General features: G+C 59.7%; 1 protein-coding gene across 2 annotated transcripts in view; it reads right to left on the reverse strand.

Annotated features, from left to right (window-relative positions):
* TAFA5 (TAFA chemokine like family member 5) overlaps positions 1-27,423 on the reverse strand; it is a 195,204-nt gene that overhangs the window by 61,793 nt on the left and 105,988 nt on the right. For both annotated transcript variants that reach the window (XM_061205502.1, XM_061205501.1), the window contains exon 2: positions 9,226-9,375. In XM_061205502.1, the coding sequence (XP_061061485.1) occupies positions 9,226-9,375 (150 nt within the window). The remainder of the gene's footprint in view (positions 1-9,225; positions 9,376-27,423) is intronic.

Below are 27,423 nucleotides of genomic sequence, written 5' to 3' on the forward strand. Positions count from 1 at the left end.
CCACCACACGCTGGGGCACATCAGCTCCTGGTTCCTGGAGAGAATCTCCTCCAAGATATTGCACAGATATTTCTTCTCTACACGCTGATTATCCTCAAATGTTGATTAAAATGTATAAGATGAGGGAGGCAATGTTATTAGCTTTCTGTTTTATAGCTTTCAGTGCAGGAGTCTGGCACTTCCGTTAAATTTATTTTTGAGTATTTCATTCTTTCTGAAGCTATTGCAAGTGGAATTATTTTCTTGAGATCATTTTCAGATTGTTCCCTACCATTGTGGAGAAATTCGTTGAGTTTTGTATACTGACCTTGTATCCTGCAACCTTGCCAAACTCCTTTATTACTTTTAAGTGTGTACGTGGATTCCTTCAGATTTTCTTTGCAAAAGATCAGGTCATCTGTGAATAGATAGCTTTACTTCTTCCTTTCCCATCAGGATGACTTTTATTTACGTTTCTTGCCCAGCTGCCCTGGCCATGCTTCCAGGACAATGCTGAACAGAGTGGCCAGAGAAGACATCCTTGTCTTAACTCCTGATCTTAGGGCGAAAGCATCCAGTCTTCCCACTGATGCTGCCTGGTGGCTTTTCATAGATGCCCTTTGTCACGTTGAGAAGTTCCCTTTTGTTTCTAGTTTGCTGAGTGTTTTTATCTTGAAAGGATGCTGGATTTTGTTGAATGCTTCTTCTGTAACTATTGACACGATCATGTGACTTTTGATCTTTATTCTATTAATACCATATATCACAGCTACTGATTTTCTTACGTTGACCCACTCTTGCACCCTTGAGATAAATCCTCCGTGGTCATGATGTACCATCGTTTTCATGTTCTCCTGGACTCAGTTTGTTAGTGTTTTGTGGAGGATTTCTGCATCTGTATTTATAAGGTCTGTAGTTTCCTTGTAATGTCTTTTCCTGATACTTTTGGTATTGGGGCAAACCCAGCCTCGTGGAGTGAGTCAAGAAGTGTATTTTTTGGAAGAGTTTGAGAAGAATTGACATTAATTCTTCTCTAAATTTGGTAGAATTCACCAGTGGAACCATCTGGTCCTGGGCTTTTCTTGCTAGGATGTTATGAGATTATTAACTCACTGTCTTGACTTGTCATGGGTCTACTCAGACTTCCTATTTCTTCTTAAGTCAGTCTGTGTGTTTCTAGGAAGGTGTCCATTTCATCCAAGTTACCTAATGTGTTGGCACACAGCAGTTCATAGTATTCCTTTCCACCCTTTGTGTTTCTGTGAAGGATAGTAAAAATAAAGAGGGTGGTCCTCCCTTTAGTTTCTGATTTAGTAACTTGAGCCTTTTTCTCTCTCTCTCTCTGATCAGCCTAGTTAAAAATAAAGTTTCGATATTTTTGTTTATCTTTCCAATAATTAACTTTTGGTTTAGTTGATGTCCACTGTTTTCTCTAGTCTCTGTTTTATTTATTTCCATTCTAATTTTTGTTATTTTCTTCCTTCTACTCGATTTGGGTTTAGCTTGTTCTTTTTTTAGAGGCTTAAGGTGGATATCTTTCTTTTTAATATAATTTATGTACAGGTAAGGTTAAATGACTTACTTTTTAATAACGGCTGTATACAGCAGTCAGATCACAAAATTTCTGAAAATTTAACACGACTCTTGCACGTCACTGCAAGCCTGCTCGGCCCACCACAGGGGCAGGTCTAGCAGACTCCAGGGAGCAGGTGGCATGGATGAAGGAAGCACTGGGTAGCGCAGGAAGCCAGGCAGGGCTGGACCCTCACTCACCCTCTGCTGCTCCTCTACCCGCAGCTCGCAGAGCTCAGCCGAACTGCTGGAGGCCACTCAGCTGCATAAAGGGCATACGCGGGTTTTGACATATGCACACTCACTCTTCCAAGTATTAAAACACCTAAAAGCTTTCGCCCCAGAAGACAGGCCTGTTGTCCACTCTGCATCCTCTCCCCTTTCCTCTCAAAGAACGGGGTCTGGGGTCTGGACAGGGCTGGACGTGGACGTGGGGTGACCACTCATTCAAACCTGCTGCCAAAGGACACTCTGGGAGTCTAAGGGCACAACCAGGGCCACGGAGCAACGCAGGTGGGCGTGGCCACCTCCCTGGGACACGGGGCTCAGCTCCTCCAGGAAGCCCTCCAGGGTTTTTGCTACCGCATCTGCCCGGTTCAGCCCCCATCAGGTTTGTGCTGCCCGTGACGGCCCCCTCCTCTCATCTCATGCTCTGCCTCTGCACCCACCCTAGTGCTGCTGCAATGGCCCTGGGGAGAAGCAGGGTGATCCAGGTGAGGCTGCAGAGCCAGTGCTGAAACACCAAGGCCCCCACCTGATGGAGAACTAAGGGCCACCCCAGCCTCCCAGGCGTGGGCCTCTGGGCTCCGTCCAGTCCTCACAGCGGGGAGCTGCCCCCTCCCACGAGGCAGCCCGGGGCCCCCAACCCCTAACACCCTTCTGGGAATTTCCAGCCACTCCCAGCTTCTCTGTTCCTCTCAGTTGCCCCGTTCTCTCCACCAGCATCTAAAGGCATCACGTTTCCTTCCCTTTTGCTTCTGAGCCTCAAAGCCAGGTCCCAGCCTCCCTGCCCCTTCACAGGACCTCGGGCGGGGGCTGCTGAGGCCGCGGCCCGCTCTGCTCCTTATGCCACGAGGCCGGTGTGACACAGGGGGCTGTCCAGGCTCTGCCGGATCGAACACAAAGCAGACTTCGACTCAAATGCTCTCTGAAATTTTGTTTCCCAGTCATGTGATTTTTACCCTATCCTACAAAACAGACGCCGGGCCCTGCCATCAGAGTTTAAGGAACTGTGGTCTACACTCGCCTCCCCTGTCAGACCTTCTCCAACCTGAGCTCCAACCCAACCAGGCTGTAGAACAGCCCGCGTCCTAACCCCTGGTCCTACCACTCAGGGGGGATTGGAGTGCTGGCCCCGCCCCCATCACATCTCCCCCGCCCCCTGCCTCGTGCAAGTCCCCCCCACCCCGCCATCCCAGTTCACCCTCCTCATCAGCTCTGTGTATGTGTGTGGGGGGCAAGGGCTTTGCCTTGATTTACACACCTTACAATTCACGACTTAAAAGTGCATCGTTCAGTGGTTTCAGTGTGACCAGAGCCGTGCATCCATCGCGTCAGTTTTAGGGCCTCTTCATCCCCCCAAAAGAAACCCCGTTCCCCTACCTATCACTCCCCAGCCCCTGGTAGCCACTAATCTGCTCTCTGTCTCTCTGGATCTGCCTATTCCACGTAAACAGAATCACATACCATGTGCCTTTTGGGTCTGGCTTCTTCCCTGAGCGTCATGTTTTCCAGGTTCATCCACGTTGAATGTGCGTCAATCCTTGTTCTTTTTTACAGCTCAGTAACATTCCATTATATGGACACACTACGCTCCGTTTACCCATTTGTCCACTGATGGACGTCTGGGCTGTTTACACCTTTTGTCTGTTAGGGCAGATGCTGCTGTGAATGTGTGTGGACAAGTTTTTGCGTTGCCAACTACAAATTGGCACTTGTCATCTACGTCTACAAGGATTCAGTCCTGAGCCGCTGCAGCTGCTGACCTTCAACCCCCCTGAAAGGAGTTCAGGGTGGCAATCAGGAAGGAGGCCCTCTGTGCTCTGGGAAAAACTGGCAGAACAGGTCTTCAGACAGTTAGATATTTTCAGGAGAAGATTTTATGAGCCCAATTCTTGCATCTCCTCTTATGTAGAAAAGCACTAAAATCCTTCATAGTGATGTCTGTTCCTCACGACTAGCAGAAACCTTCTGCAAAAAATATGTGCTCGATTGCATGTACTCCCCCTTCACCAAAATCTCATATATGCTGACCTCCCCCCTGCCTCTTTGGAGCAGTTTCTCAGAGCTATCTGAGAGGCTGTCTCCTGGGCTATAGTGCTCACTGCGTCCCAAATAAAACTTAACTTACAATCCTCACGTGGTGCCGTGTTTTTCAGCCGACAGAGTGGATGTATGTTTTCATTTCTCCTGGGGAATACCTAGGATTCCACTAGGAGTGGGACTGTCAGATCATAGGATAACTCTTGTTTAATCGAGACCATTTTTCCAAAACAGCTGCTCCCTTTTACATTCCCACCAGCAGTGTAGGAGGGTTCCGATTTTTCCACACCCTCGGGAACACTTGTGATCATCTGACTTTTTGATTCTAGCCACGCTTTGGGGTGTGAAGCAGTATCTTATTGTGTGCTTGATTTGCATTTTCCTGCTGACTCATGAGAGCTGGCATCTGGTTATTCACGTCTATCTTCTTTGAAGAAATGTCTACTCAGATCCTTTGACAATTTTAAAATTGTGTTAATTGTCTTCTCATTTTTGAGTTGGAGGAGTTCTTTATATATTCTAGGTAAAGGTCCCTTATCAGATCCACAATTTGCAAATATTTTCTCCCATTCTGTGGGCTGTCTTTTCACTTTCTTGATGGTGTCTTCTGAGGCACCAAAGTTTTTCATTTTGATGAAGTCCCATTTATCTATTTTTCTCTTGTTGCTTGTGCTTTTGGTGTCATATGTAAGAATCCTTTGCCAAATCCAAGGTCATAAAGAGTTACCCCTGTCTTCTGCTACAAGTTTCATCATTTTAGCCCTTAACATTTAGGTCTTTGATCCATGTTGAGGTTGCTGGTATATATATGGCGTGAGGCAGGGATCCAACTTCGTTCTTTTGCACATGGAAATCCAGATGTCCCAGTGCCACTTGTTGAAAAGACTACTGTTTCCCCATTGGTCTTGGCGCCCTTGATGAAGATCAGCTGATGCGATGCAAGGGTTTATTTCTGCACCCTCAACTCCTTGCATCTACTAATGAGGTGCCTCTTCTGGGTCTTCACCTCCTCCCTGGCAGGGACCCAGACTCATCCCAGACCACAGCAGCCATCTGCACACAGACCCCTCTCAAACAGCCATCCCTGCTCCAGCTTCCTCGGCAGAATCCCTCAAAGGCCATGTCTGGAACACGCATGTCTCATGCATGGCTGGGAAGAATGTAAATGGGGGACAGGTGGTTCCCTAGGTTGGTACATCAGTTCAGAGAGGGCCTCTGAGCATCACACCTCCTCTCACTCTAAGAAGAGCGTGATGGTGCTCAGTTGTTACCCGATCTGTGAGCACAGCTGGTGAGCACCCAGGAGGCCTGGGGCCATGGCTTTCCACCCAACACCCTGGGCCCTGTTTGCATCCCAGGCTCCCCTGGAAAGGAAAGGTATATTACAAGATCTGACCCTAATGTTCAGGCATGTGACCTGGATGCATTTGTTCCCTGCTCAGGAATACAAAGGCACGTTGGCTAGAAGACAGGCCGGCTCGCAGCAGGTGCCAGTGGTCAATAGCATCAGCCAGGGGGTCCTGGCAGGGACTTTGGAGAGGCTGGCAGGCCATACACAGGGAGGACCCTCTCCAGACTGGACTGTGCCAGCCTAGGCTACGACCTCCTCCTCAGGGCTGCAGCGGCCCTCACAACAGGCCTGTGCGGAACTCTGCCTGCCCACCACCCCCCATGGCTCCCAGGAACCCTGCCGGGCCCGGCCTGAGACTCCTGCCCTCACCCCCACCACCCCCACCATGGCTGGGGCAGTGCTGCTCCAGAAACAACCCTCTCTTCTCCCGCCCGACTGCCCGTGCCCGGCCCCTGGGCACCACACTGCTTTCTTTACTTTGGTCTCTGTCAAGAGAGTTTCATGAGAATTCAGCTGATGGGAGGAAGAACCTATCTTTATAAAGAAAGAGGCCACTTCAGGGAGAGTGGAGCTGCCTGTGGGTGACCTGCTGTGCACTGGGCGGGGCGGGCCTTGGGGGCTGGGCCTCGGTCCTCTCAGCGGCGCTGCAGGGGCGTCGGGACCACGCGCATTTCCACCGGTGGAGAGGGGCCCTCAGAGCCTTCCAGAGCAGCAGTGCTGGTGGAGGAGGCTTTTAACCGAGGTGTCCACGACCAGCGGCAGCCCCGAGTGTAGGTGCCGTTCTGTATTTGTGTGTAAGGACATGGAGCCTTGCAGGGACAGTGGGGTTTGTTTGAGAAACTCTTTCGCTGATGGTTCCATGAGTTGGAAAGACCCTAGGCAGGTACACTGGGTTACCTGCATCCAGGCTGGGGGGGGGGGGTTGCGGTTTACCCAGAAACACGGCCAGGAGCTCCCCTCTCACCACCAGCCCCCTCCTTTTACAAAGAGATACTTTCTTGGTGAGCTCCTATTCATCCTTTGGTACCCTGCTCAAATGCTCCCTTGAAGATGCAGCTTTGCTAAGGCCCTGGACAGGAAGTGACGGCTGTACTCTGGGGTCCCCCAGCCCCTGCCCCACAGTCTGGACCCCAGCCCCCCAGCACTGCATGTTCTAGGTACTAGGTACCCTAAGAGCGAATCTCCCCTTCCAGCTCTCCTCCACCCAGGAGCAAACACCTTATTTGATCAAAAGAATGAGTGAGTGGGCAAATGAATGAACGATAAGCTAATAAATAAATGAATAAACACGTGAACAGATGCAGCTGGGCTCTAGTATTTCAAGCCCACGTATTTACCAAACATGACAGGGTCAGCACAAACCATCCCAATTTAAACCCCATTCATACCAATTCCAAGCAACCCCATGCAGCCCAAGTTTTCTCTTTAGCAGGCACAATTCACACTTGAGGAAACATTATGTGCACAGAGCAAGAAAATAGAAAAGCAAAAATTAAATTAGATGACAGCCTGGAAATGCCCACTGTGCAAAAAATGCCAGCTAACTGATTTGTGTGGCCTCCCTTGAAAACGGCCGGGTTTTAATTTGGGTCTCTGGGACCCAGCTCCTGAGGCACGGGGAGGCTCACGGGAGAGGGGTGAGAACGCGGTTTCGGATGAGCAGACCCAGATTCAATTAGTAATCAGTTCTGACCTGACTCTCCCGAAGGCTCCCAGAGCTAATGAGCAGAGGGGAGGGGAGCAGGCCTGCACCTCCCCCTCCCCCCCTCCTGGCTGGGAAGAATCCATCAATGTCAGCCCAGAAGGCGCTCTAGCCGCTTCTAGTTACAGAAGCTGCAGACAAGGATGCAGTGACTTAGCCCAGCTCACCGGGGGTCAAGGCGGTCCACCGGCGACCCACTGGGCAGACAGAGTCTAGGGTCAGTGGAGCGGCCTCGGAGTAGCTAGGTCTTTCCTCTCTGTAAAGACCGTCTGTGATTGTTTCTGAGGATGGTCCCCAAAAGCAAGGATGTTAGCACTGTGCGTGAACATCTGGCTGTTCAATCACACCCCGTCTGTGGGATGCCGATGGCTAGATGCTCTTAACAAGGACAGACAACAGCTTCTTAGAAACAAAACTGACGCCAGCACGGGTGCTTCCTTGTTCCAGATCCTCAAAAGGCACCAGCCGCCTCAGCACCCTTCCACTCGCCTCCAGCCCCCCACACGGCAGAGTCCTTTCCCACCATCTCCCAGGTGCCCCCGACATTCCCAGAGAGCCCTTCCGGGCTGGCAGCACAAGGCAGGTGGCACGTGGCCGAGGGGCCTGAGGGAAGCAAGGCGGGTCCCGGGGGCGGGCGGGTGGTCCTGGAGCCCCGTGCACCTCCAGAGTGCTTCTGGGCACCCCAGGCCCCGTGGGCGAGGCTCCCGAAGCCAGCTCAGCCCCAAAGGTGCACAGGACGTCGGGGCCTGGAGTGGTGAGGGCCGGGCCTGCTCCCTCGGGCCAACAGCCCAGGCCCCTCCCCGACTCCTTCCCTGTCCTGCTGGAGGCCATGTGGGGCCTGAGCTCCAGGCCCCGGGCCCCGAGCAGACTCACTGCCCCGGCCAGGTCCCCGGACAGTCCTGGACAGGCTCACTGGTGACACTGACCAGGGCCCCTGAATCAGCCCCATCCCCGAGGGGCCCTTCCTTGGGGGCCTTTCTCCCTTTGGGGGCCGCACTGGGACCCACCCGGCTTGTCAGAAAGCCTCCCCCTCGGGGATGATGTGTCCTTGCTCCTGATACAGCCCTACCCGCACTGCTGGTGAACCTCCCAGAGTGGCCGGGAGCTCACGATGCCCCAGCCCTGTGCTCACGCCCGTCACCTCGCCCGTGACCTTCGCCAGCACCGCCTGCAGCAGGCAAGGTGGTTCCCCCCACGTCCTAGGTCAGAGCAGGGGAGCCGGTGGGACTCCCGGGGGGAGGCAGCGGGTTGAACCAGGGAGCTGGGGCCCCAGAGCCCGTGCAGAGGCTGTAGGGGAGGGGAGGGAGCGACCAGAAGAGCCAGGGTCCAAGTCCAGCTCTGGGCGACCCTGTGCATCCCTGCCGCCCCCACGGGATGGACCGGCTGATACCTTGGACCCTCCACCTTGACTGCTGTGATCGCGTCTCCTCCAGCCGCCCCACACCCCTGCATGGGGCCATCCACCCCAAGGAGCGTGGACTAACACAGGCAGCTGCCAGCCAGGCCCACGGGAGCCCCCAGGCCGCCCAGAAGAGAGGTGTCCCCCCTGCTCTAGCCTGGGGCTGGGCAGGGCTCTGGCCCGGCTCCGACGCCGCCTCCCACACTCGCCCACTGGCCCCGCCCCAGACCCCTGCTGCGCCCCGCTGCGTCCGGCCTTGGGATGCCCAGGTTTCCTGCAGAGCACCCACGGCGTCTCCTGCACCAGGGGACGCACCCACATCGGTGCCCTGACGGAAGCTGCGGGGACTCCTCCCCGCTTTGTAAAGACGGCTTGTGGGTCTGTTTCTGAGGACGGTCCCCAAAGGTACCACCTCCCGCAAGGTGCCTGAGCATTAACTCAGCAAGAATGTTAACAGGACATGTCTCGTCCCCCAGCCGGCTCAGCCTCAGTGGTGCCACCAGCCTACCCAATGGGTGCATCGCGTCGGCTGTCCTGGGAGCCTGTGGCGGCCCCGCTGCACGTCACAAAGCCTGGGGCACCTTCCACCTGCCACCTGCCAGACCCGCAGGGCGAGGAGCCCCGCTGGCACCTCAGACAGAGACCACACGGGCATCAGGGCCATCTCGCTGGTGGCACCGCCTCCACCCCCTCTGCCTGCAGCAACCCCGACTGGCCAAGAAATGCCCTCTGGCCCTGTGGGCACCCAGCTCCCCGCCAGCCCCCACTCCACGCCCACGGCCAGCAGGCAGGCTCAGGTGCACAACCGGCACCGCGGGGGGTGGCGGCCCCGTGCAGCCCGAGGCCTTGCCCAGCGAGCAGGGCGCCTCGCGGAATGTCCTGGGGGCTGCGGGCATCTCGTGGACCCTGGGCACGCAGCCTCCTGGGGCCCCCGACGGCCGCCCGGGCCGGGGCTCTTACCGTCCACGCAGGCGGGCCTGGCTCTGGTGGTGCCCGCGATCTGCCCCTTCCTGCAGGCGCAGCGAGCCGTCTGCCGGGCGATCGTCCTCCGCGGCTGGCTGCTGTCGCGGTCCAGCGTCACAATCTCACAGGTGCCGGCCGCCAGCTGACCTGCAAGAGAGGCGCAGATGGGGCTGAGCGGACGCGCCTGGAGACCAGCCGTCCCGGCACCACACCGAGTGCCCACCCGGCGCCCGCCTGCAGAGGGACCCAGAGGGACAGCTGAACCCCCCAGACGACGCTGTCAGACCCGCCCTATAAAAGCCAATGCACTGGGTCAGGCCAGCGACCTCCACGCTTGTACAGCATGGTTTTGGCAGCCTTGCCTGGGCGACAGGACGTTAAACGTGGCCCCATCTCAGCCACGCCTGGAAATGAAGGGCTGAGTCACGGGGGAAGGGCCCCCGGTCACGAGTCAGGCCCTGCGCTGCACAGAGCTCCGCGGTGGGAGGCCAGGCTGGCCTGGAGCAGCCTCGGTCTGTGTCTGGACCGGCCCAACCTGCAGAGAAGGGACCCGTCTCGACTCCATGGGTTTCACTGGCTTCCTCACCCCCCCACGTGACTCCTAAATCCAGGGAGGGCACCCACTGCTCTGAGGGGTCGAGGGGGCCAGCGTCCCAGCAGAGGGACACGCCTGCCCGTAAACCAAGGTGCTCTGAAGAGTGACACTGACCAGAGAGGCAGCGCTGGCGCTGGACGGAGGCTGCCGACGAGGGAAGCCTGGCCGCTGGCCCCAGGGAGCCTGCAGGTCCTCCCCGGGCCTGGCTGGTGCCCTCCGGTCATCCCGGAGCTGTGAGCCTAGACGTCTTGGTGACACCGGGTGGCCCCTCGGTGTGGCCACATGGCCACAGCCTCCACCGGGGCGTCCACTCGCTGCCTCACTTTCATTCCCTCAGCAAACAATAAGCGCCACTGTATGCCACCCTCTGCGTTGGGCCCTGGGACCACAGTGTGAGGAAGCGAACGGTACTCTGCCCCTGAAGGTCCCTCCCAGCTCGAGGATACGGCCCCGTACAGATCCCAGCCCACCACTATGCAGGGGGTCGGCAGGGAGAGAGGATGGGGGTGCATGCTGCAGCTCCAAACAAGGGAACGACGAGGAGGTGACACCCAGGAGACGGTCCCCACGTGCAGAGGAGGAGGGTGGCAGTGTCCACCCCACAGAGGAAAAGCTGGCAGCTCCCTGGGGCTCCCAGGCAGCCGTTTCTTCAGCCCTGGGTGTCCTTCCTCATACACTGCTGTCACCCCTGGCCCCCTCCTCCAGGCAGCCCCCGGGTCCTCCAGGCGGCTCACTGCACAGGACTGCCCTGCTTTTTTGTCACTGATGTCACCTCCGGGTGCCCAGCCCGGGGGCCAGGCTGGCAGGACAAAGTGAGTGGAGTAGTCACCGGCTCCATTAGCCCAGGGCTGCCCAGGCCACCTTGACCTGGGGAAAGCCACGTCTGGGTGTGACCTGACCCAAGAGGCAAGGGGGTGTCTGCAGTGGGTACCAGACATGCCCGGCCCAGGGCTTGAAGGGAGCTGTGCACGGGGACCCCAAGCCAGCCGCCCAGAGCCCGTCATGGACAGCTCATGGGAGACCCACACAGGTGCAGGAGGAAGGATGTGGGCCCCAGGCCCCTCCTCCTCCACCTGCTGGGACCCCACCCCTTGCTGAGCAGAGCCTGTTCCATGGCCAACACCCCAGTGCCGCCTCCCTGAAGGCTTGAACTTGAACGTGCACTAATTACATGCAAAATTATATACTGCGCTAAGAACCAGGCAAAAGTAAACAAACAGACGCGTAAATAAATAAGTAGATAAACAAATGCAGCAGAGGGAAGAGTGTCGTGGATAACGAGGTGTACGTTTCTGGTGACAACAGTGGTTAGAGCCTCAAAGACAGACGTGATCACGGGCAACCGTGCATCTGAGGGGGTCCAGGAGCTCACGGCAAAGATGCTGAGACTTGTGGGCTGGTCCGACTCTGCGACGTGCGGTAGGGCAGCTGCGTGGGTTCTGTCCCGGCTGTTATTTTAAGCTCTGCGTGTTGCCGTGGGGCTGCTCGGGCACTCCCGGTCCTCGCTGCCGCCCACCCTGACCCCAGACACCTCTGGCTGACGTCAGTGGCCGGCAGAGGCCCGTCTCCTCAGAACCTGAGCCCTGGTCAGTAACTAACAAAGCAACTGACCGACCAGCCACGGGAAACCCCTAACCCAGGCACATCGCACCTCCAGAGCCTGGACCCTCGTTTGTAAGGGGGTGGCCGGGCAAGGTCCCCGCCGGGGGGCTGAGAGGGCTTCTACGTCCAGTGCACCTCTCACACGGCAGCCGTCAGCCTAACGCCATCATCCCCCCAGGTGCCACGATTCTGGACCATGCCCCGTGGACCAGTGGCGCTGGGGTAGGAAAGGACAAGGCCGCCAAGGGCCCCCCAGTTCCTCTGCACGTGCACCCACGTGGAGATGCGGCTGACAGCAAGTGTACTGGACAGTAGCCAGGGCCCAGGCGCTGCCGTAAAGAGGAGTCACAGACTGGGGGCCTAACCCCCAGAACTTTCACCCGTAGCCTGGGGGCTGCAAGTCTGAAATCGAGGCCTCGGCAGGGCCGGCTCTCTCAGGGTGGCCGTGGAGGGGGGACCTTCCTGCCTCGCGTGGGTCCTGGTGGCCCTTTCTCGCCTTGCAGTCACATCAGTCCCATCATCACAGACCTCCTGGTGTCTCTCCTCTTCTCATAAGGTCACGTTGATTAGGGTTCACTTAATGACTTCATCTTAACTTGACCGCAGCTGCAAAGACCCTATTTCCAAATAAGGCCATTGTCACAGGTAACAGGGTTAGGACCTGAATGTATCTTTTGGGGACACCATCAATCTATGAAAGGAAGAAAACCCATCTCTGTCTGAGAGTGTGGAAAAGCCCAACAGGGAACGAGCCAGCACCGGGGTGCATGGGCGCAGGCCACGCATGGCTCTGCCTGCCTTCGGGACAGCATGGGTCCTGGTTTATGAAGTTATTACCAGCTCACAGATGGGGCGCCCAGCCCGGCCCCTCTCCATCCCTCCATACCCGTGTTTCCTCGGCTGCCCTGACTGCCCCTTCTGGGGTCTCCAGCCCTCAATTCCGTGTTGGGGGTTGGCTGTCTGCAGACTCGGGTCTCCTCCCGGGCTTTCATCCCAGGGCCTTCACGCGGTCCTCGCCCTGTGCCGTGACCATCTTCCCCGGGCTGGGCTGGGTCTCGGATGTTGTCCCCGACCCCTGGAGGAGCTCATGGATAAACGTTCCCATCCCCGGCTGCCCTGCCCCCAGGCTCCACCGCGCTGTCCTCAGGTCAGGCGCCCCGCACCTCTGACAATGCTGGCAAACGGCAGTACGTGAACGGCCCCCACGGGCAGGTCCAGGGCTCCTGGAAGCAAGCAGCCCAGGGGAAGGGCAAGGGGACAGGAATCGGGCGGCAGCGCATCAGCACAGGGGCTCAGAATAGAGGCTCAAGCGGCGCTCGGGGAGCTCGGAAGAGGCGGCGTCCTGAGACACCAGGTGGCTCTCCCCACAGCTCACACAGCCGAGCACGGAGTTCAGGTGCGAGAGAGGTGGTCCACCCACACCGTGAGGCCGCCCGCTGTCGAGGAGAAGACTGCCCGGCCCTGCCCACGCTGTCGGTGCTGCTCCGGGGGCCAACAGTGAACTTGGGCTGCGCAGTTAACATACAGGTGGTACCTCGTTGCTCACAGTACTTAGAACTTGACCACGTGCTCAGAACTCACCGGACTCGCCATGGACTCAGCGGAGCCCTCCTCCGAGGTGCTGGTCCCTCCATCTGCCCACCCTGACCTGGAGCTCCCAGGCCCCCCACCCAGCTGCCCAGGAACCCACAGCACCTCATTCAACCTGCATCCAAGTGCGGGGCACAGGGCAGGGGGGAGGACAGGCAGCCAGCTGGCCCTGGGCCCCCAGAGGACCACACCGGCCACCTTAACCGGGGCTGAGGTCCTGGACACCCCGTGGCACTCTGGGGGTCTTCTCAAGCCAGCTCCAGGCAGGCACCCAACCTGCACTTGGAAACCTCTCTGTTCCACTCAGATTTCTGGTTTGTTGTGAAAATGTCACCGCCTCGCACTTCAGCCCCGATGTCCTCTGACCAGGCCAGCGGCTTCGTGACGATGGGTATCTCAGCCACAGGGCCTGACCCATGCACCTGGCTGAAGGCCGGCCAGGACCCCCTGGGAGCCGACTGCCCCCAGGAATGACCCTCCCCAGGTCTCGCCGTGCCCGCCCTTCACCCCCCGCTCCTGAAGCTCAAGGAACCAGGGACCCCAGGGTCTGGGACAGCACCACGGTTACAGCCAGGAGCACACGTGGGACACGGGCCTCCAAGAGGAGTGGGGAGGCCTGCAATGGGCCAGGCCAGTCCCCACACGCCTCCCGGTGGGCCCTCCTCCTCTGGGAGGGGGCAGCCAGGAAGATTCTAGAGTCTGGGATCCCCCTTCCCTCCTTCCCTCGTCTCACCTCTGCTCCCTCTCTGTCACACACACAGACACGCACATCAACACACAAGACGTGGTCGGCGTTTTCTCCGGGTGGCGGGGTGGGGGGTGGGATTATAATTCTTTCTGTCTTCTCCCAGGTATTTTTGTTACAAAGAACTTGCATTACTTTTAAAACCAGAAAGAAAAAAAAATGCTTCAAACATAAAACAAACAAGAAATCACAATTCCTTCCCCAACAGCTGCTCCCACCGTGCACACGGCCCACACCTGACCACGTCCTCCTCTGCAGGGGGGACACAGGCCGGGCCTCCCCACAGCTGCCCCCCCAGCCCAGCCTGGCGCCTGGACCCACAGGCCCTGCCGGGGCCCAGGGAGGAGAGTATCCATGCGTGCACACGCGTGTGCCTGAGGGGTGATGGGCGGCTGCCGTGAAGACGGAAAGAAACAAAACTCCAGGGAGTCTTCTTAGGAGAAAGGCAGCACCATAAGCATTTAACAAAAGCCAGATGCCGTAGAGAGACGTGTAAAAAAAGAAAGAGATGCTCACCTTCCCCCAGAGACAGGCCTGCAGCTTCTCACTAGACGGCAGAGGTCAGGGTGCGTGTGGGTGGTCACGCAAATCTCCAGTTCTATGGCCCGATTCTGTCCCCTGACACTCGTGGGAACGTCATTCCACGTAAACAGCTGGCCACGCTCCCCCTGGACGCTGTCACCTCTGCCTGCAGCTGGGGGTCCCACGGGAGAGCAGGAAACACCTCCCCAGGAGAGGTCAGGTCCGTCACCGCTCACCCCCATCCTGGCCACCCATTAGGAGGCAGCCTTGCCCAGCCTGGGGTTCAGACGTACCAGGACCTGCAGGGCTGGGATGTGCAGGGGCCCGTCCCTGCTGCTGGGACGGGGGAGGGCGCGTGCCACGCCTGCCCGGCTGGTGGTGGCTGAGCCCGAGGAGGGGAGCCCGGCTTGGGAGCGGACCCCCAAGGGGCTCACTGCCTCGGTGCCTTAGTGATCCAGGCCGCTGAATGTGCCCCAGGACCAGGGGCCGGGGGCTCCTACCACCCACGCAGAGGCTAGGAGTGCAGAGCTGCCCCCAGCGACAGCACGGGTCCCTGAGGGGCCGGACCAGACTTGGTGGGGGGCCACGTCATGCCCTCGACGCTCCCCCATCAAGGCAAGTACCACTACCGTCCCTGTTTCTACAGATTTTCCACAAGCAGCTCACAGAGGTTGCTCCCATGCCCAAGAGATCCTGACTGGGGGCCTGGGGCTCGGGGAAGGGACCCTGTGGAAAGTTTCTGTGGAACACGCACCCAGCCCTTGGGGGCCTCCTGGTCCCCGGGACCCCGCAGGCTGTGAGCGGAGGGCCGCTGCATCCCGAGTACTCATGGGCATGGTCCCTGCTGCTATGTTTTGGCTGAGTCAAGCTTTGCCAAGTTTCATTTATTCCCTGAGCCGGACCAGGCAGGATGGCCGGATACCAGCACCTCAGCATCGCCAGCACGGTCCCTAGACCAGGGCGGCCACCACCCAGACTCTGAGCCCAGTCACTGGAAGGGCTGAGGGGGTCCAAACTCCTTCTCAGGCGTCATTTCTCAGTGAAGAGAACGGTCTGTAACCTGGGTGTAGGTTTCAGGAGGGCGTGGTCCAGGCCCCCGGCTCCAGATGGATGGGATACCAAAGGACAGCTCTGGGCAGCCAATGCCCCGTGGCCTCCCGGGTGGGAAGAGGCCCTGGGGCGACTCAGCTGGGCCTGGCCCTCAGGCAGCCCCCGCCCCATTCCCGGGAAGGCACCACAGTTATTTAATCCAGTCTGTGCCGACATCAATCTGGGAGGATGTCTGACAGAATAAAGGTTCAGAACGACTGTGACAGACACTCAGAGAGGATGGAATTTAGCAATCACGAGTGTCAGCCCTGTGCCTGGATGAGAACGAAACCTGGGCTGCCGAGGAGGCCAGCAGGGCCTGAGGCCAGCACGGGGCCCGGAGCTGACCACAGGCTGGGTCACCACCAGGCACACGCGTGACCAGGAAGACAGGGGCCCGGGCAGGTCCCCAACAGGAGGGAAAGACCCAGATGAGAAGGCGGCTTTGCCCTCGGGGAGGGTCCAGGCCATGTAGGTGGGGACATGGAGGCCCACACGGGGACCAGGAGGTGGGAGCCACAAGGCCCGTGGAGTTTGTGGTGGGAGGACCCAGGGGCCCTGGCTCGTCTCTGGCTGGGCCTGGGGCACCGCACCGCACCTGTAACCAGGGCAACTGCACTCTGGTGGGAAGGGCTGCAGGCGTTCTGTCTCCCACAGAATGGGGGGTCTGGCAAGTCTGGGGGTGCATTTAGCATCTGCACGTGCCCCACGGCCAGCGTGGGTCAGGGCCTTGCCGTGAGTGTCCTGGGCCTCACAGGGCCCTTTGGGAGACGGGCGATGGTGAGTGGTTACAGGGAACCAGGTTTCAGTTAAAGCTCAAGGAGAACTCATGACGACAGCAGTGACCTAAATCAAACCCTCATCCTCGTCACCTCTGGATCCAGAACGAGCCGCTCCCAGCTAAGGACACCCAGGACGCCTCTGAAAGAGAGCAGGCCCCGTCCTGCGAGGCATGGAGGGCGGTGAGATGCGCGGTTATGAAATCCTGTGTTAGGACCTGCCAATCCTTGTGAAACCCAAGGACGGCACTTTATGAAGTCAAGTCCCAGGCGCAGTACACGTGCTGTAAAACGCGCCTGCTGTGAGCGCGCAGGCCGTGAGTCCTCCAGGCGCCCACCCAGGCCAACCCACACCCCCGACCTGCAGAGTCTCCCGTCTCCCAGAAAGTCCCGCACACCCTTTGCTGCTGATTCCTGCACCCCTGGTGTGAGCCACCACCGGTCAGCTTTCAGGACAGGAGCCCGGGGGCTGCAGGACTTGGTCGGGGGGACACAGCACAGGATGGCAGCTGTGTGTTCCCGGCTGCTGCGTACAATTGCTTTTAACCAAGATTTATGGTCCAGGACGTTGTAACCCACCAGCCTAAATGACCTTGAGCCTCTTCCTCGTCCCGCGGCCCCGTGGTCCAGCCTGGACTGGCCCTGCTGTTCCTGCAGGTGAGGCCACACCAGTGATGGCAACACATCCAAGAGGTCCAGTGGGTCCACGTGGTAGACACACTCAAATCGCCCCCGGGGTAGACAGAGGCCCTTGTTTTCTGGGCGGGGGGGTGGCCCACTGGCCTCGAGAAGGTCTCAGACGGCCTTTCCACATGTGTCCTGAGTACACGGAGGGCTCCCAGCTGGGGGGATGGAGCGGGGGTGGGGGGGTGTCCCAAGTCTGGAGCCAAGTGGCCGGCACCTAATCCCATCCAGCAAACCTCTCCCCACTGGCCTCAACACGACTTCCTGGGATGTTGGGTGTAGGTCGGGGTGCAAGACTGCTCCCCACCCCTCTCCCTCGAGGGACCAGGTCCCACCGGCAGGGCCTGCCTGCTGCTTTGATTCGGGGTGACGTCCTGAACCTCACAGACACACACAGGACATGGAGCTGTTGCGCTCCTGAGCTGGGAGCTTCAGTTCCCACACCCCCCGGACTGCAGAGAAGGGCTGCTGGGTTGGTCCTGGGCTGGCCCCCCGCCTTGGCAGACGCCTCCGCCCGTAAGACGGGCAGAGCACCTCCTCCCCCCGGAGAGGCCAGGGGCAGGCGGCTCCTCGCAGGAGAAATCAGACACCAGGGAGGATGGGAAAGACTCTCCAGTCTCACCAGTCCCGCCAGCGACCGAGGAGCACGCAGCCCTCGGTGGGACCTGTGTGGGGCGAGGGGCGCTCAGTGCCGAGACCCTCAAAGGCCACCTGCCTTCGCCCTCGGAGTGGACCTGTAGGGGTCTGCCTAGGCGGGAGAGGAAGACGCCAGCAATCGGCGTGTCACTGCGCATCGCCGCGACAAACCAGAGAACATGGAGGGCCCCGCGTGGCACACGGGGATGTGGCCTTGGCCACTGGAAATTGTGGTGTGGATGGCCTCTCACGCCCTGGGGCGCATCCCTCCGCCGTGCAGGGTTTCCATTCTGCACGCAGGGCCCCCCTGTGCTGCGCTCTCATGGTGCTCATGGGTCAGCAGCCTCACCATGTTCTCGGGCCACCACTTTGTCCACGGTCACCCCGAACGGGCATCCGAATCTGCGCTTGGCTCATTGCCAAAGTGTTACACAATGAGAAAATACTATGAGCGCCATCGGGAGGAGGAAAGAGTTAAGGAATCACTAGGGGTAACGGGGGGGGCCTGGTGACAGCGGGGAGCGGGCAGCAGTGTGGATGCCGCTGCCACTGCCGCTGGGTGGGGACGGTGGTGGGAGGGGCCCCTCACCTCATGCTCTCCAGCGTACGTGGAACATGTCACCATGGATTTAAATAGCACTGGACGAAAACAGAGTTCAAGGAGGGAGCGAGGCAGCGCTGGTAACCCAGGCAAAGGCGCTGTGCCGCCCTAAGGCGCACGCAGACTCTGAGCATCCATTAGGAGATGACTATTGTTACTGCGTTAACTGTGGGTTAAACTCACCAGCCAGTTTGGCCCGAGGCCAAGAGACAAGGTAAGGGGGAGGCAGACAGGGGAGGGGCGGCCGGAGCAGCTCCCAGGCTGAAGGCCTCGGAGAGAGGGGGGAGGCTGGGAGATCCCCCATGCCCGGCTCTGTGTCTCTGCGGTCAGGACACCCGCAGGGGTGCGCTCGCCCCAACCTGCTCAGGACACCCCCTGTGGAGCCCAGCCCCCATTTCCTTAGAAGGACTTCAGGGCAGGTTGAGCACAGACACCCCAGGGACCCTGCAAGGCGGCTGCAGCTGCACCTGCAGCTCCCGTTTGCAAAGGGCTTTCTTCACCTGCCCCTCAGCCACGAGCCCCCCACCTCCAGCTGGGACTCCCGATTGGACAGCAAGCAGCTTGGCTCCCATCAGGGGACGGGCGCCACTGCCCGCTGCCCCGGCCCAGCACGCCCCTCTCCTGCTGCCCTTGGAACCCGGCTCCAGCCCCCACCCACGCTAGTCCTGCCCCCAAACCACAGGCCGCGGCCCTCCGTCTCCAGCCCGGGGTGATGGGGGGGCCAGGGCCCCGACGTCAGCAGGAGGCCGTGCGGAGAGCAGAAGCTCCGGCTTCCTAATCCACAGCCCGCCCCTCCTGGACAAAGCGAGAGCCACTTCCAAACTGAAGCCAACTGCCGGGACCCTGGACTCTCAAACTAAGGGACCCGTGTTTAGTTCCACCCCTAGTTATATAAACACTAGCGTGAGGGTTAAAAGAAGCCAGAAAAGAACACCTTACGACCAGATGGAGTGTCACAGTCTCGATATTTGAGTTACACTGAAACCAAGCTTGTGGTGAAAGCCGAGCATGGCGTTCCGGATCGCCATTCAACTTCCACTTAAACACGTGTGGCCGGTCCCAAAGTCCAGGTCCCTGTGGAAGGGTGTGGGGACCAGCCAAGGATGATCTCTGCATGGGCTGGGGGTGTGAGGGAGACAAAGAAATCAAGGGAAACCGGCATCTCACAGAAGGGCCCCTCCCGTGGCCCGGCACAGGGGACCAGCCCAGGCCGCTCTGCAGCTCAGGCCTCGACGGGGCGGTGGCCCGACCCATTAAGCTGTGGGGCCGTCCCTGACCTTTTGGGCGGTAGGACTGGGTCCCTGGAGTCGAGGTCCCCCCAACAGCGACCCTGCCTGGTGATGCTTCGCAGGCGACCTGTCCGTAAGGATCGGGGAGGGGAGCTGAACTTGGGATAATCGAGGGACGGGTCACATTCGCAGACAGATGATCCTCACGGCTCAGAGCACGGCACCCGCCTTCTCCCAACTTAAAGACAAGCCTTTGAACTCACCCTGCTCCGTAAGTTAGCCCCTGGCTGTCCCCAACAACACAACTGTGAAATAGAATTATGGCCTGCCCAGCAGAGTCACAGATCTTCTCATGCAAACCTCCCAGAATCCAGCTGGCCGGTCCCAGCCTGCTCCTGTCCCGTCACTGCCACTCCTGTCCACGGCCACGCCCTCTCCTACCCTGGGCTGTCCCGTCCTCCCACCCGGGCCACGTCCTCCTCCCACGCCCAGAAGCAGGATGAGCTGGGACGAGAGGGGCAGGGGGCAGCCCCCTGCCATGGCCGGGCGCCCCCTCTGGAACCTTCTGCTGGCTGCCGCGGATGCCCAGAGCCCCTGCCCACTGCCTGGCTCGTCCCGCAGCCTCCTGTAAGTCTGCAGATGTGGGAAGGGCCCCCAGGAAAGCACGGGGGAGAAAGGAGAGAGTCCGCTTGTGGCCACCAGCTCAGCGAGAGGCCTCTGCTTAGAGACGCCTGCCCGGCAGGCCCTTCCGAGAGAGGCTCGCCCGGGCTCTCTGAGAGCCTGGCTTTTTCATCTGGATGAGAGCTGGTGGAGGGAACTGTGATAAAAAGGAAAAGAATAATGGCTGTGATTACGGCAATGGAGCAGGCTTTCCAGGGCCTCTTGGAACCGAGATCAAAGCCTCTCTAGTTAAGTTCCTTCCAGCGGCTCCACTGCAGCCTTAACATCAAATCAGTGTCCCGCCCCCTTGGCCGAGCGCCCCTTTCCCCTCCTCCCCAGGCTCACCCAGGCTGCACAGAGAAAGCTGCAGGGTGGGCCACAGAGATGCCAGGTGACCTGAGCTAGCAGAAGCCACCACGTGGCGGTCAGGGACCTCCCCCTGCTGTCACTGCCACTGCCATCAACCCACGGAGGACAGGGCAGTGCCCAGAGGCAGGATGCTTGTCCTTGAGATGTGAGATTTCAGAGCCGGCTGCCAACTGAGCTTCAAGATGGAAACGCAGGGATGGATCAAGGGCCCCTGAGACACCCTCGCCGCCAGCACCTGGGGAGACAGGCGCCCCCCGCGAGGAGCAGCTGTTTGTGGCCGGTTCTGGGCCCTCAGTCTGGGGAGGGGAGGGTCATTAGAGGCGGCCCAGGCCAGGCTTGCAGAGGGCAGAGGGGTCTGGGGTTGTGTGTGACCTCGTGGGGCTGTGCTCCGCCCTGGAGAAGGCTGGACGGGGACAGATCCCGCAGGACACACAGGCCCAGCGCTGCCCCTCCACATGTCCGGCATCACCCACCATCCCTGGGCCCCTGGTCTGTCCTCCCTGGTACCTGCTGTCAGAGCCCGGCTACCCTGGGCTGTGCCCCCTCCTCCGTTCAGGTCCACAAGGGCCCCTCCCAACTCATGCCCTCAGACCCCGCTGAAACGACACCTCGTGGGGTGCACCGGGCCACCGCACCTTTCAGTCCTCTTCCTCTAGCTGGGAGGGACGGGGGCAGTGAGGACGCTGGTGGCCACGCGGATCACCCCGCACGTCAGCGCGGTCCCGCTGCCTCCCCAGACTCCACAGAGGGGCGAGGCCTGCAGGGTCAGGGCTGGACAGCTCCACCTGGGAGGCCCTGTGACCTCTCCATCTGGAGGGGACCATCCGAGCCTGGACCACAGCGGCCTGGCCTTGCCGTCAGGGACCCTGGGCGCCTCAGGCGGGTCCTCGTCCTCTGTCCCCTGGTCTGCACGCTGAGCCGGGCAGACCCCGACCCCTCCACTCCATGCTCCCCTGCAAGCCTGCAGGGCCCAGGTGGGGTCACCAGCCTTGTCAGTCAAGGCCCCCCTGCCCTGCAGAACCAACCCAGGCCTCCAGAATCCCAGTCGGTGACTCCACCCGGGCCCACCTCTGCCTGGAGCTGCACGGCCAGCATCCCAGAGGCCGTGTCCTCTCTGCTGTGGTCACAGGGGGAGCAGATTCACCACTGCAGCCAACCCCGTACCGGCCACCAAGGCAGGGCAGATCCCCCCGGCAGCGGGTGCCCAGGCCCCTCCTGACCAGAGGACTCGCCAGGCTCTGCCAGCACCCAGCACAGGGTGAGGGCTCCAGAGCGGGATCTACCACACACCCCTAGGTGCAGCCGCCCACAGGATGGCACAGAGTGCTGGGCGCGGAGAGGCTGCACCCAGACTCAGGGCGCCGGCCACTGTCCCTCTACACGTCGCTACGTGCTCTGTGACATCTCCACCACACGCCAGGAAAGCCTGAAGGTGTGAGATTTCCCTGGGGCCTCTCACTGTGGGAGCGGGAAAGAGGCTCGGGTCCCGCGAGAGCGACTGTCACCTGGGTCCCCGCACAGAGTCCAGTCCATTCACCGTGCAGTGAACGCAGCTCCGAGGAGCCGGGCAGGGCTGGGTAACGAGGCCGTACGGGGCTCTGATCTGCAGAGCTTGGTCTGACCGCACGGCTCAGGGTCCCGGCGTGGTCACAAGGATAGTGCCAGGCAAGGGAGCCCGGGGACAGCTGGCCAGTCAACACAGCCCACACAGCCCCCCACTCTGGGTTTTGTTGGGGGCGTCAGAGGGACAGGGACCCACGTCTGGGTGCTGGAGGGCTCCCTCCCTGTCTAGGCGGCCTTTCCAGGCCAGCTCCCTCCTGGAAACGCAGGGGGTGGGGGGATGGCCAGCCCCGCCCACAAGGAGGACTGGTGTCGGGATGCTGCTGCCCACCGGGAGCCACACCCCTTTGCTGGGTGCTGCCCCTGCCAGGCGCCTGAGGCTGCGGCTTCACCCCCGCCCTGGCGGCAGAGGGGTCAAGACCCCAGAGGTGGCCGAGGGCGCCCTGGCAGGTCTCATCCACAGCAGCCGGGCTCACCTGACCTTCAGGAGGGGCTGAGCCTCCGGGAGCCCTGTCGGGGAGCAAAGCGGGGTGCAGACCCTCCCCGGATGTCCCTGAAGGCGAGCGCAAGACCCCTTGGTATCCCGAGCACAGGCCCCGGACGCCGCAGGGCTCCCCGTCCTCCCCAACCCCTCCCACAGCCTGCCGCCCTGCGGTGCCTCATTCTCCCAGCGAGGGGGAAGCTGGTCCTCGGACCTGGCTGCCTGGCTTCGGGTTGAAGAGCAAGGAGCCGGGAGCCCCCTCCCCAGCAGACGGCACTTTCTGCCCCTTCCTGGCGCTGGACCCCGGGAGAGGTTCAGGGCAGGGTTCCGCACGGGCCCAGGGCCCTGCTCCTGCGCTGATGCGCCGGCGTTTACGGAGCGACAGTAAAGGGGACAGAACGCTTGTATTGTTCTCCTTGAGGCAGCAAGTGCTGCCCTGAAACGTCCGTCACGAAGCGCCTGGCCTGTCCAGCTGGCTCCCTGTCAACTACCCCGCGAATGTGTCTGTGAATGCGGTGAGCATGGCTGGCGGGTCTCCGCGGTCCCGGGGCCTGGCCCGAGCTGGACTTGAACGCTGTTAGCACAGCTCTGTGAACACGCGGTAATTATGCTGCAGTTCACGACCTCGCAGGAGTCAGTAAAAGGCACGCCAGCGTCACTCTGCTCCGCGGGATGGAGCAGCCCGCGCCCGGCTGGCCTTCGCCAGAGACGCCAGAAAACCGGGCAGATCCTTGCCTCTGGGCCCCACGCGCCCCAGACCTTGCCCACTCCAGCCGGCATGGCACCCTGTGCTGGTCAGAGCCACGGCCTGGAGACGGGCACTGGACAGCAGCCTCCCTCAGCTAGAAAGAGCCCAGCGCCGTTCTGCCAGCTGAGCCCCTATTAGAGGATCTGGCATCTGCTGTGTCAGCAGCACAGAGAAGACCCTCGGTCGGCCTCCCAGGCTCCTGCCCCCATCCCCACCCCGGACCCCCAGGCACCTGGAGCCCAGAGGAGTCACCGGGTCGTGGTGGGCGATCTCCTGGAGGGGGCATGGTGTCCACGCGGGGCCAGTCCAGACCATCACTTGTGAGTAGGGGCCACCCCTGCCCTGCACGTCTGGGACACTCCTGGCCCAGTTCTCAGTCTCGTGACCCAGCATCACTGTTAGCAGTGACACCCCTGGTGACCAAAAATGTCCCTGGCAGGCGATGGGAGGAGGGGCCGTTTGGGCCATGATGTCCCCGAAGGGCTGTCTGCCCCCTCCCATTGGGTGGCTTGAACCCAGGGCTTCTGCCCGGGGCAAGGTGGATGTTTGGGGGGGCGGTCCTGTGTTCTGAAGGGTGTCCGGCACCCCCGGGCTCCCCCGAGACGTGGAGACCAGACATGACTCCAAGACCAGACAGATTCCCTGGGGCCAGAACCACCGATGAGAACCCGACTTGGAACCAAACTATGACGCTGCTTTTTCAAAGACACTCATTTCAATCTGAAGTGAGTTCATCTGTCTTTCAGACCATTACTGGGCCCTGGGGATGCAGGATGAGCCAGGGCCAAGGGGCTGGGTGCCGGCAGGAGGGGGTGGGACGCGGAGCCAAGCCGTGTTCCCGGGCCTCAACCGTCGGGACCAGGCTCCACGTCCTTCCCGAGCTGGAAGAGGGGGCCGAGAGGCGAGGAGCTCCCTGCAGTCTCACCAGAGACCTGCCAAGCCCTCGCTCCCATCTGCCTTTCAGGATGTGCAGGAAATGACCCCCGAAGGATGACAGTGATGGTGGAGAAAACCCGCTTTCCCTTCACGAGTGGACTCAAAGGCTTCAGTGTCCCGGAGTTGGGGCTGAGTGCCCTGAGGCTGAGGGCGTCAGGGCAGAGCCTGGGCCCCTCCTGCAGCCCTCGGCAGGGACAGCTGAGGGGGAGGCCACTGTGGGGAGAGCCAGCCCGGGACCCCGTAAACCCCCTGTGGCCACCAGTCCCGAGTGTTTCCTCTTCCAGGAGGGGCACCTGCAGGCCAGGCTGGCGGGGACGAGCCCCCCTTCCCGAGGGGCTGGGAGTCCTGTGCAGACCCTCAGCTGCCGCTTCCCTGCCCCTTATCTCAGGAGAGGGCACCCCTCGGTAGCATCCCCGACGGACCAGGACACGTGTGGCCATCAGCTGGGCACGGGGAGCCCTCTGCCTTCCCTGGCCTCCAGCACCAGGGGGACAGAAGGTGGCCCAGGCAGGGCGTGGGGACAGTGGCTTGGCCTCCAGTGGGCCCAGCCCTCCAGAGGGGGCAGCCTGGGGGTATCTGCCCCCACACCCTTCGCCCGCCTACCAGGGAGGACACAGGGCTGGCATCTGCAGCTCGTCCGGCTTGGACGGGACATCTGGGGACAGACCTCTCATCTGTATCGGCAGAAGGCCTGGGGAGGTTTCCTGGGGCTGCAGAGGGGACCAGGCACCATCCCGCCCTCCCTGGCTGACCGGCTTCCTGGCCGGGGCACCTGGAGGAGGCTGATGGCCTTGGTGGCTGTGGGCAAGGAGCCGTCCCGTGGGCGGGGCCGGGTGGGCAGGGTCAAGGGCGAGGACCCACGCAGTGGGGGGAAGGGCTGCAGGCCGAGGGGGGGCCTGCTGGGCTGGGGGTTCCCCGCTGACACCCCAGCAGCCAGGGGTCCAGTGGGGCAGCGACCAGCCTGCCTGGCATCCCGATGAGCCTCGACTGGGTGGATGTGAAGTAGAACATGGTAACCTGTGCTGACAAGTGTCCCCTCCCCGTCGTCCCAGCTGGGTGTCACCTCCCAGGCCGACCTTGACCCCTCTGACCCTGCCAGGACCTTCAGGCCGGACCGAGCCCGGTGGCAGTCACTTCCTGCCCCCGTGCTCATCCCAGCCCAGCCTCCAGGGACCACAGGCTCCGGCCCGGCCGAGGTGCCCACCGTCTCAGAGCCTCGGTTTCCCAGCCTGGGCTCAGCCTGGGCAGCCTCCCTACCCTGCACCCCATGGGGTCCCTCGGGCACCCCCTCCCTCACCTGCAGCCTCCTCGCCAGTTAGAGTGGGACAGGGCTGGCCTCTGGGGTCCTGCCTCAGCAAGACCGAGGGTGTGGTCCTCCCAGGTGGGATAAGCCCAGACAGAGGGTCTCAGACAACAAAGATGGAATTCTGATTCTGCGGCTTACTCCCGAGGGTAAGATGGCACCTCTGTGAGCTCGTGGAAAGTGGGGTGGGATACCCAGCAGGCCGGCTGTCCTAACCATCTCAGGGGACACCGTCAGCAGCACCATGGGGGACACAGGGCAGCCTCTGGCCCAGCCCACGCTGACACAGGTAGACAAAGGCCATTTCACCACCCCTGGGGCACACGGAAGCCGCCTCTGCTTGGGACTGCCAGCTGCCCGGCATGAGCCCACTGCAGGACCGGGTGATGGAGAAGCTGCCCTGACAGTCCTGCTGCCCACGACCCCATCTTGGGAGGCCCCGGGCTCGGGAGACCCAGGGTGGTTCAGAAGAGCCCAACCACAGTCTGACTTGCTCTGGTGTGCTTTTTTAGGCAGGCGCGGTGGAGCCCAAGCCAAGGTGCTGATTGCAAAATCCTGTTTCCCCGTTTCAAGGTGCATCGTTGTGGATTGCAGGAAGCACGGGGTTGGTGGGGTCACTGCCTCAGAGGGCTGGCTGGTGCTGCCTGCGCTGAAGGAGCTTAGCCCCACGCCCTGCAACGCAGACAGGAGCCCCCAGGGGCCACCAGTCCCCGATGAAGGAGCAAAGGTGACCCTGTGGAGGAAAGATCGTCTTCCCACAAAAACTGCTGGAAAAACTGGAATCCCACACGTGAAAAGTGCATCCGGATTCGGACTTTCCACCCTCCACAAAAACAAGCTTAAATGGGATGCAAATAAACACAACAATGTAAAACTTCTGGAAGAAAACAGGAGAATCTACGGGACCTGAGTTGTTAGATAGATTGGACACGGAAAGCAAGATCCAGGAAAGACAAAAATTGATAAACTTGGCATTGGTAACACTAAAAACTTCCATCCTCAAAAGAGAGAATGAATGCACAAGCCACAGATGGGAGAAAATACTTGCAAACTACACATCTGACAAAGGACTTGTATCCAAAATGTACACGAACACTGAAAATTCCACACTAAGGAAACAAACAACCCAACTGAAAAATGGGGAAACGATCTGAATAGACTCCTCCCCTAAAATGGCAAATAAGATATGAAAAAATACTCAACATCACTTCTCATCAAGAAATTTCAAATTAAAACAACAATGAGATACCATGCACACCTATTAGAATGGCCAAAATCTGAGACACTAACCGCCAAATGCTGGTGAGTTTGTAGAGTAGCAGGAACTCTCACCCATTACAGGTAGGGATGCAGGATGGTGCAGCCACTTTGGAAGACTGTCAGTTTCTTACAAAACTAAACGTACTCTTACGAGCCAGAAATCATGCTTCTAGGTATTTACCCTTATTTATTTGAAAGCTTATGTACACACACACACACACAAACTACACATGAATGTTTACAGTTGCTTTTTACTCATAATCACCCCAAACTGGAAGCAACCAAGATGCCCTTTAGCAGTGAGTAAATAAACAAACTGTGGTCCATCAAGACAATGGAATATTACTCGGTACTGGAAAGAAATGAGCTACTGAGCTCAAAACGACATGGGGGAGCCCTAAATGCATATTACCTAGCAAAGACAGCCAATGTGAAAAGGCTACATTCTGTATGGTTCCAACTATGGGACATTCTGGAAAAGACAACGCCACAGAGACAGTAAAAAGATCCGTGGTTGCCAGGGGTTTGGGGAAGAGAAGACGGGAAACAGGAGGGGACAGGAGAGCAGGAGAAGGGAGGGAGGGAGAGGAGAGCACAGGGGAACTTCAGGCCAGTAAAACTCTTCTGGACGATACTGTAAAGGAGAATACATAGCATTATGCATTTGTTAGAACCAGCATCACTTCACAACACAGAGTGACCCTTAATGTACACAAGCAAGTCATTTAGGAGGCTGGGGGATCTCCAGAAGGTGTTCAGACGGCATCAGGAGCATCTAAGCTGTTGGAAATGTGTGACCCCACCTC

Source organism: Eubalaena glacialis, chromosome 11 (genome assembly GCF_028564815.1).
Source record: "Eubalaena glacialis isolate mEubGla1 chromosome 11, mEubGla1.1.hap2.+ XY, whole genome shotgun sequence".
NCBI classification, from domain to species: Eukaryota; Metazoa; Chordata; class Mammalia; order Artiodactyla; family Balaenidae; genus Eubalaena; species Eubalaena glacialis.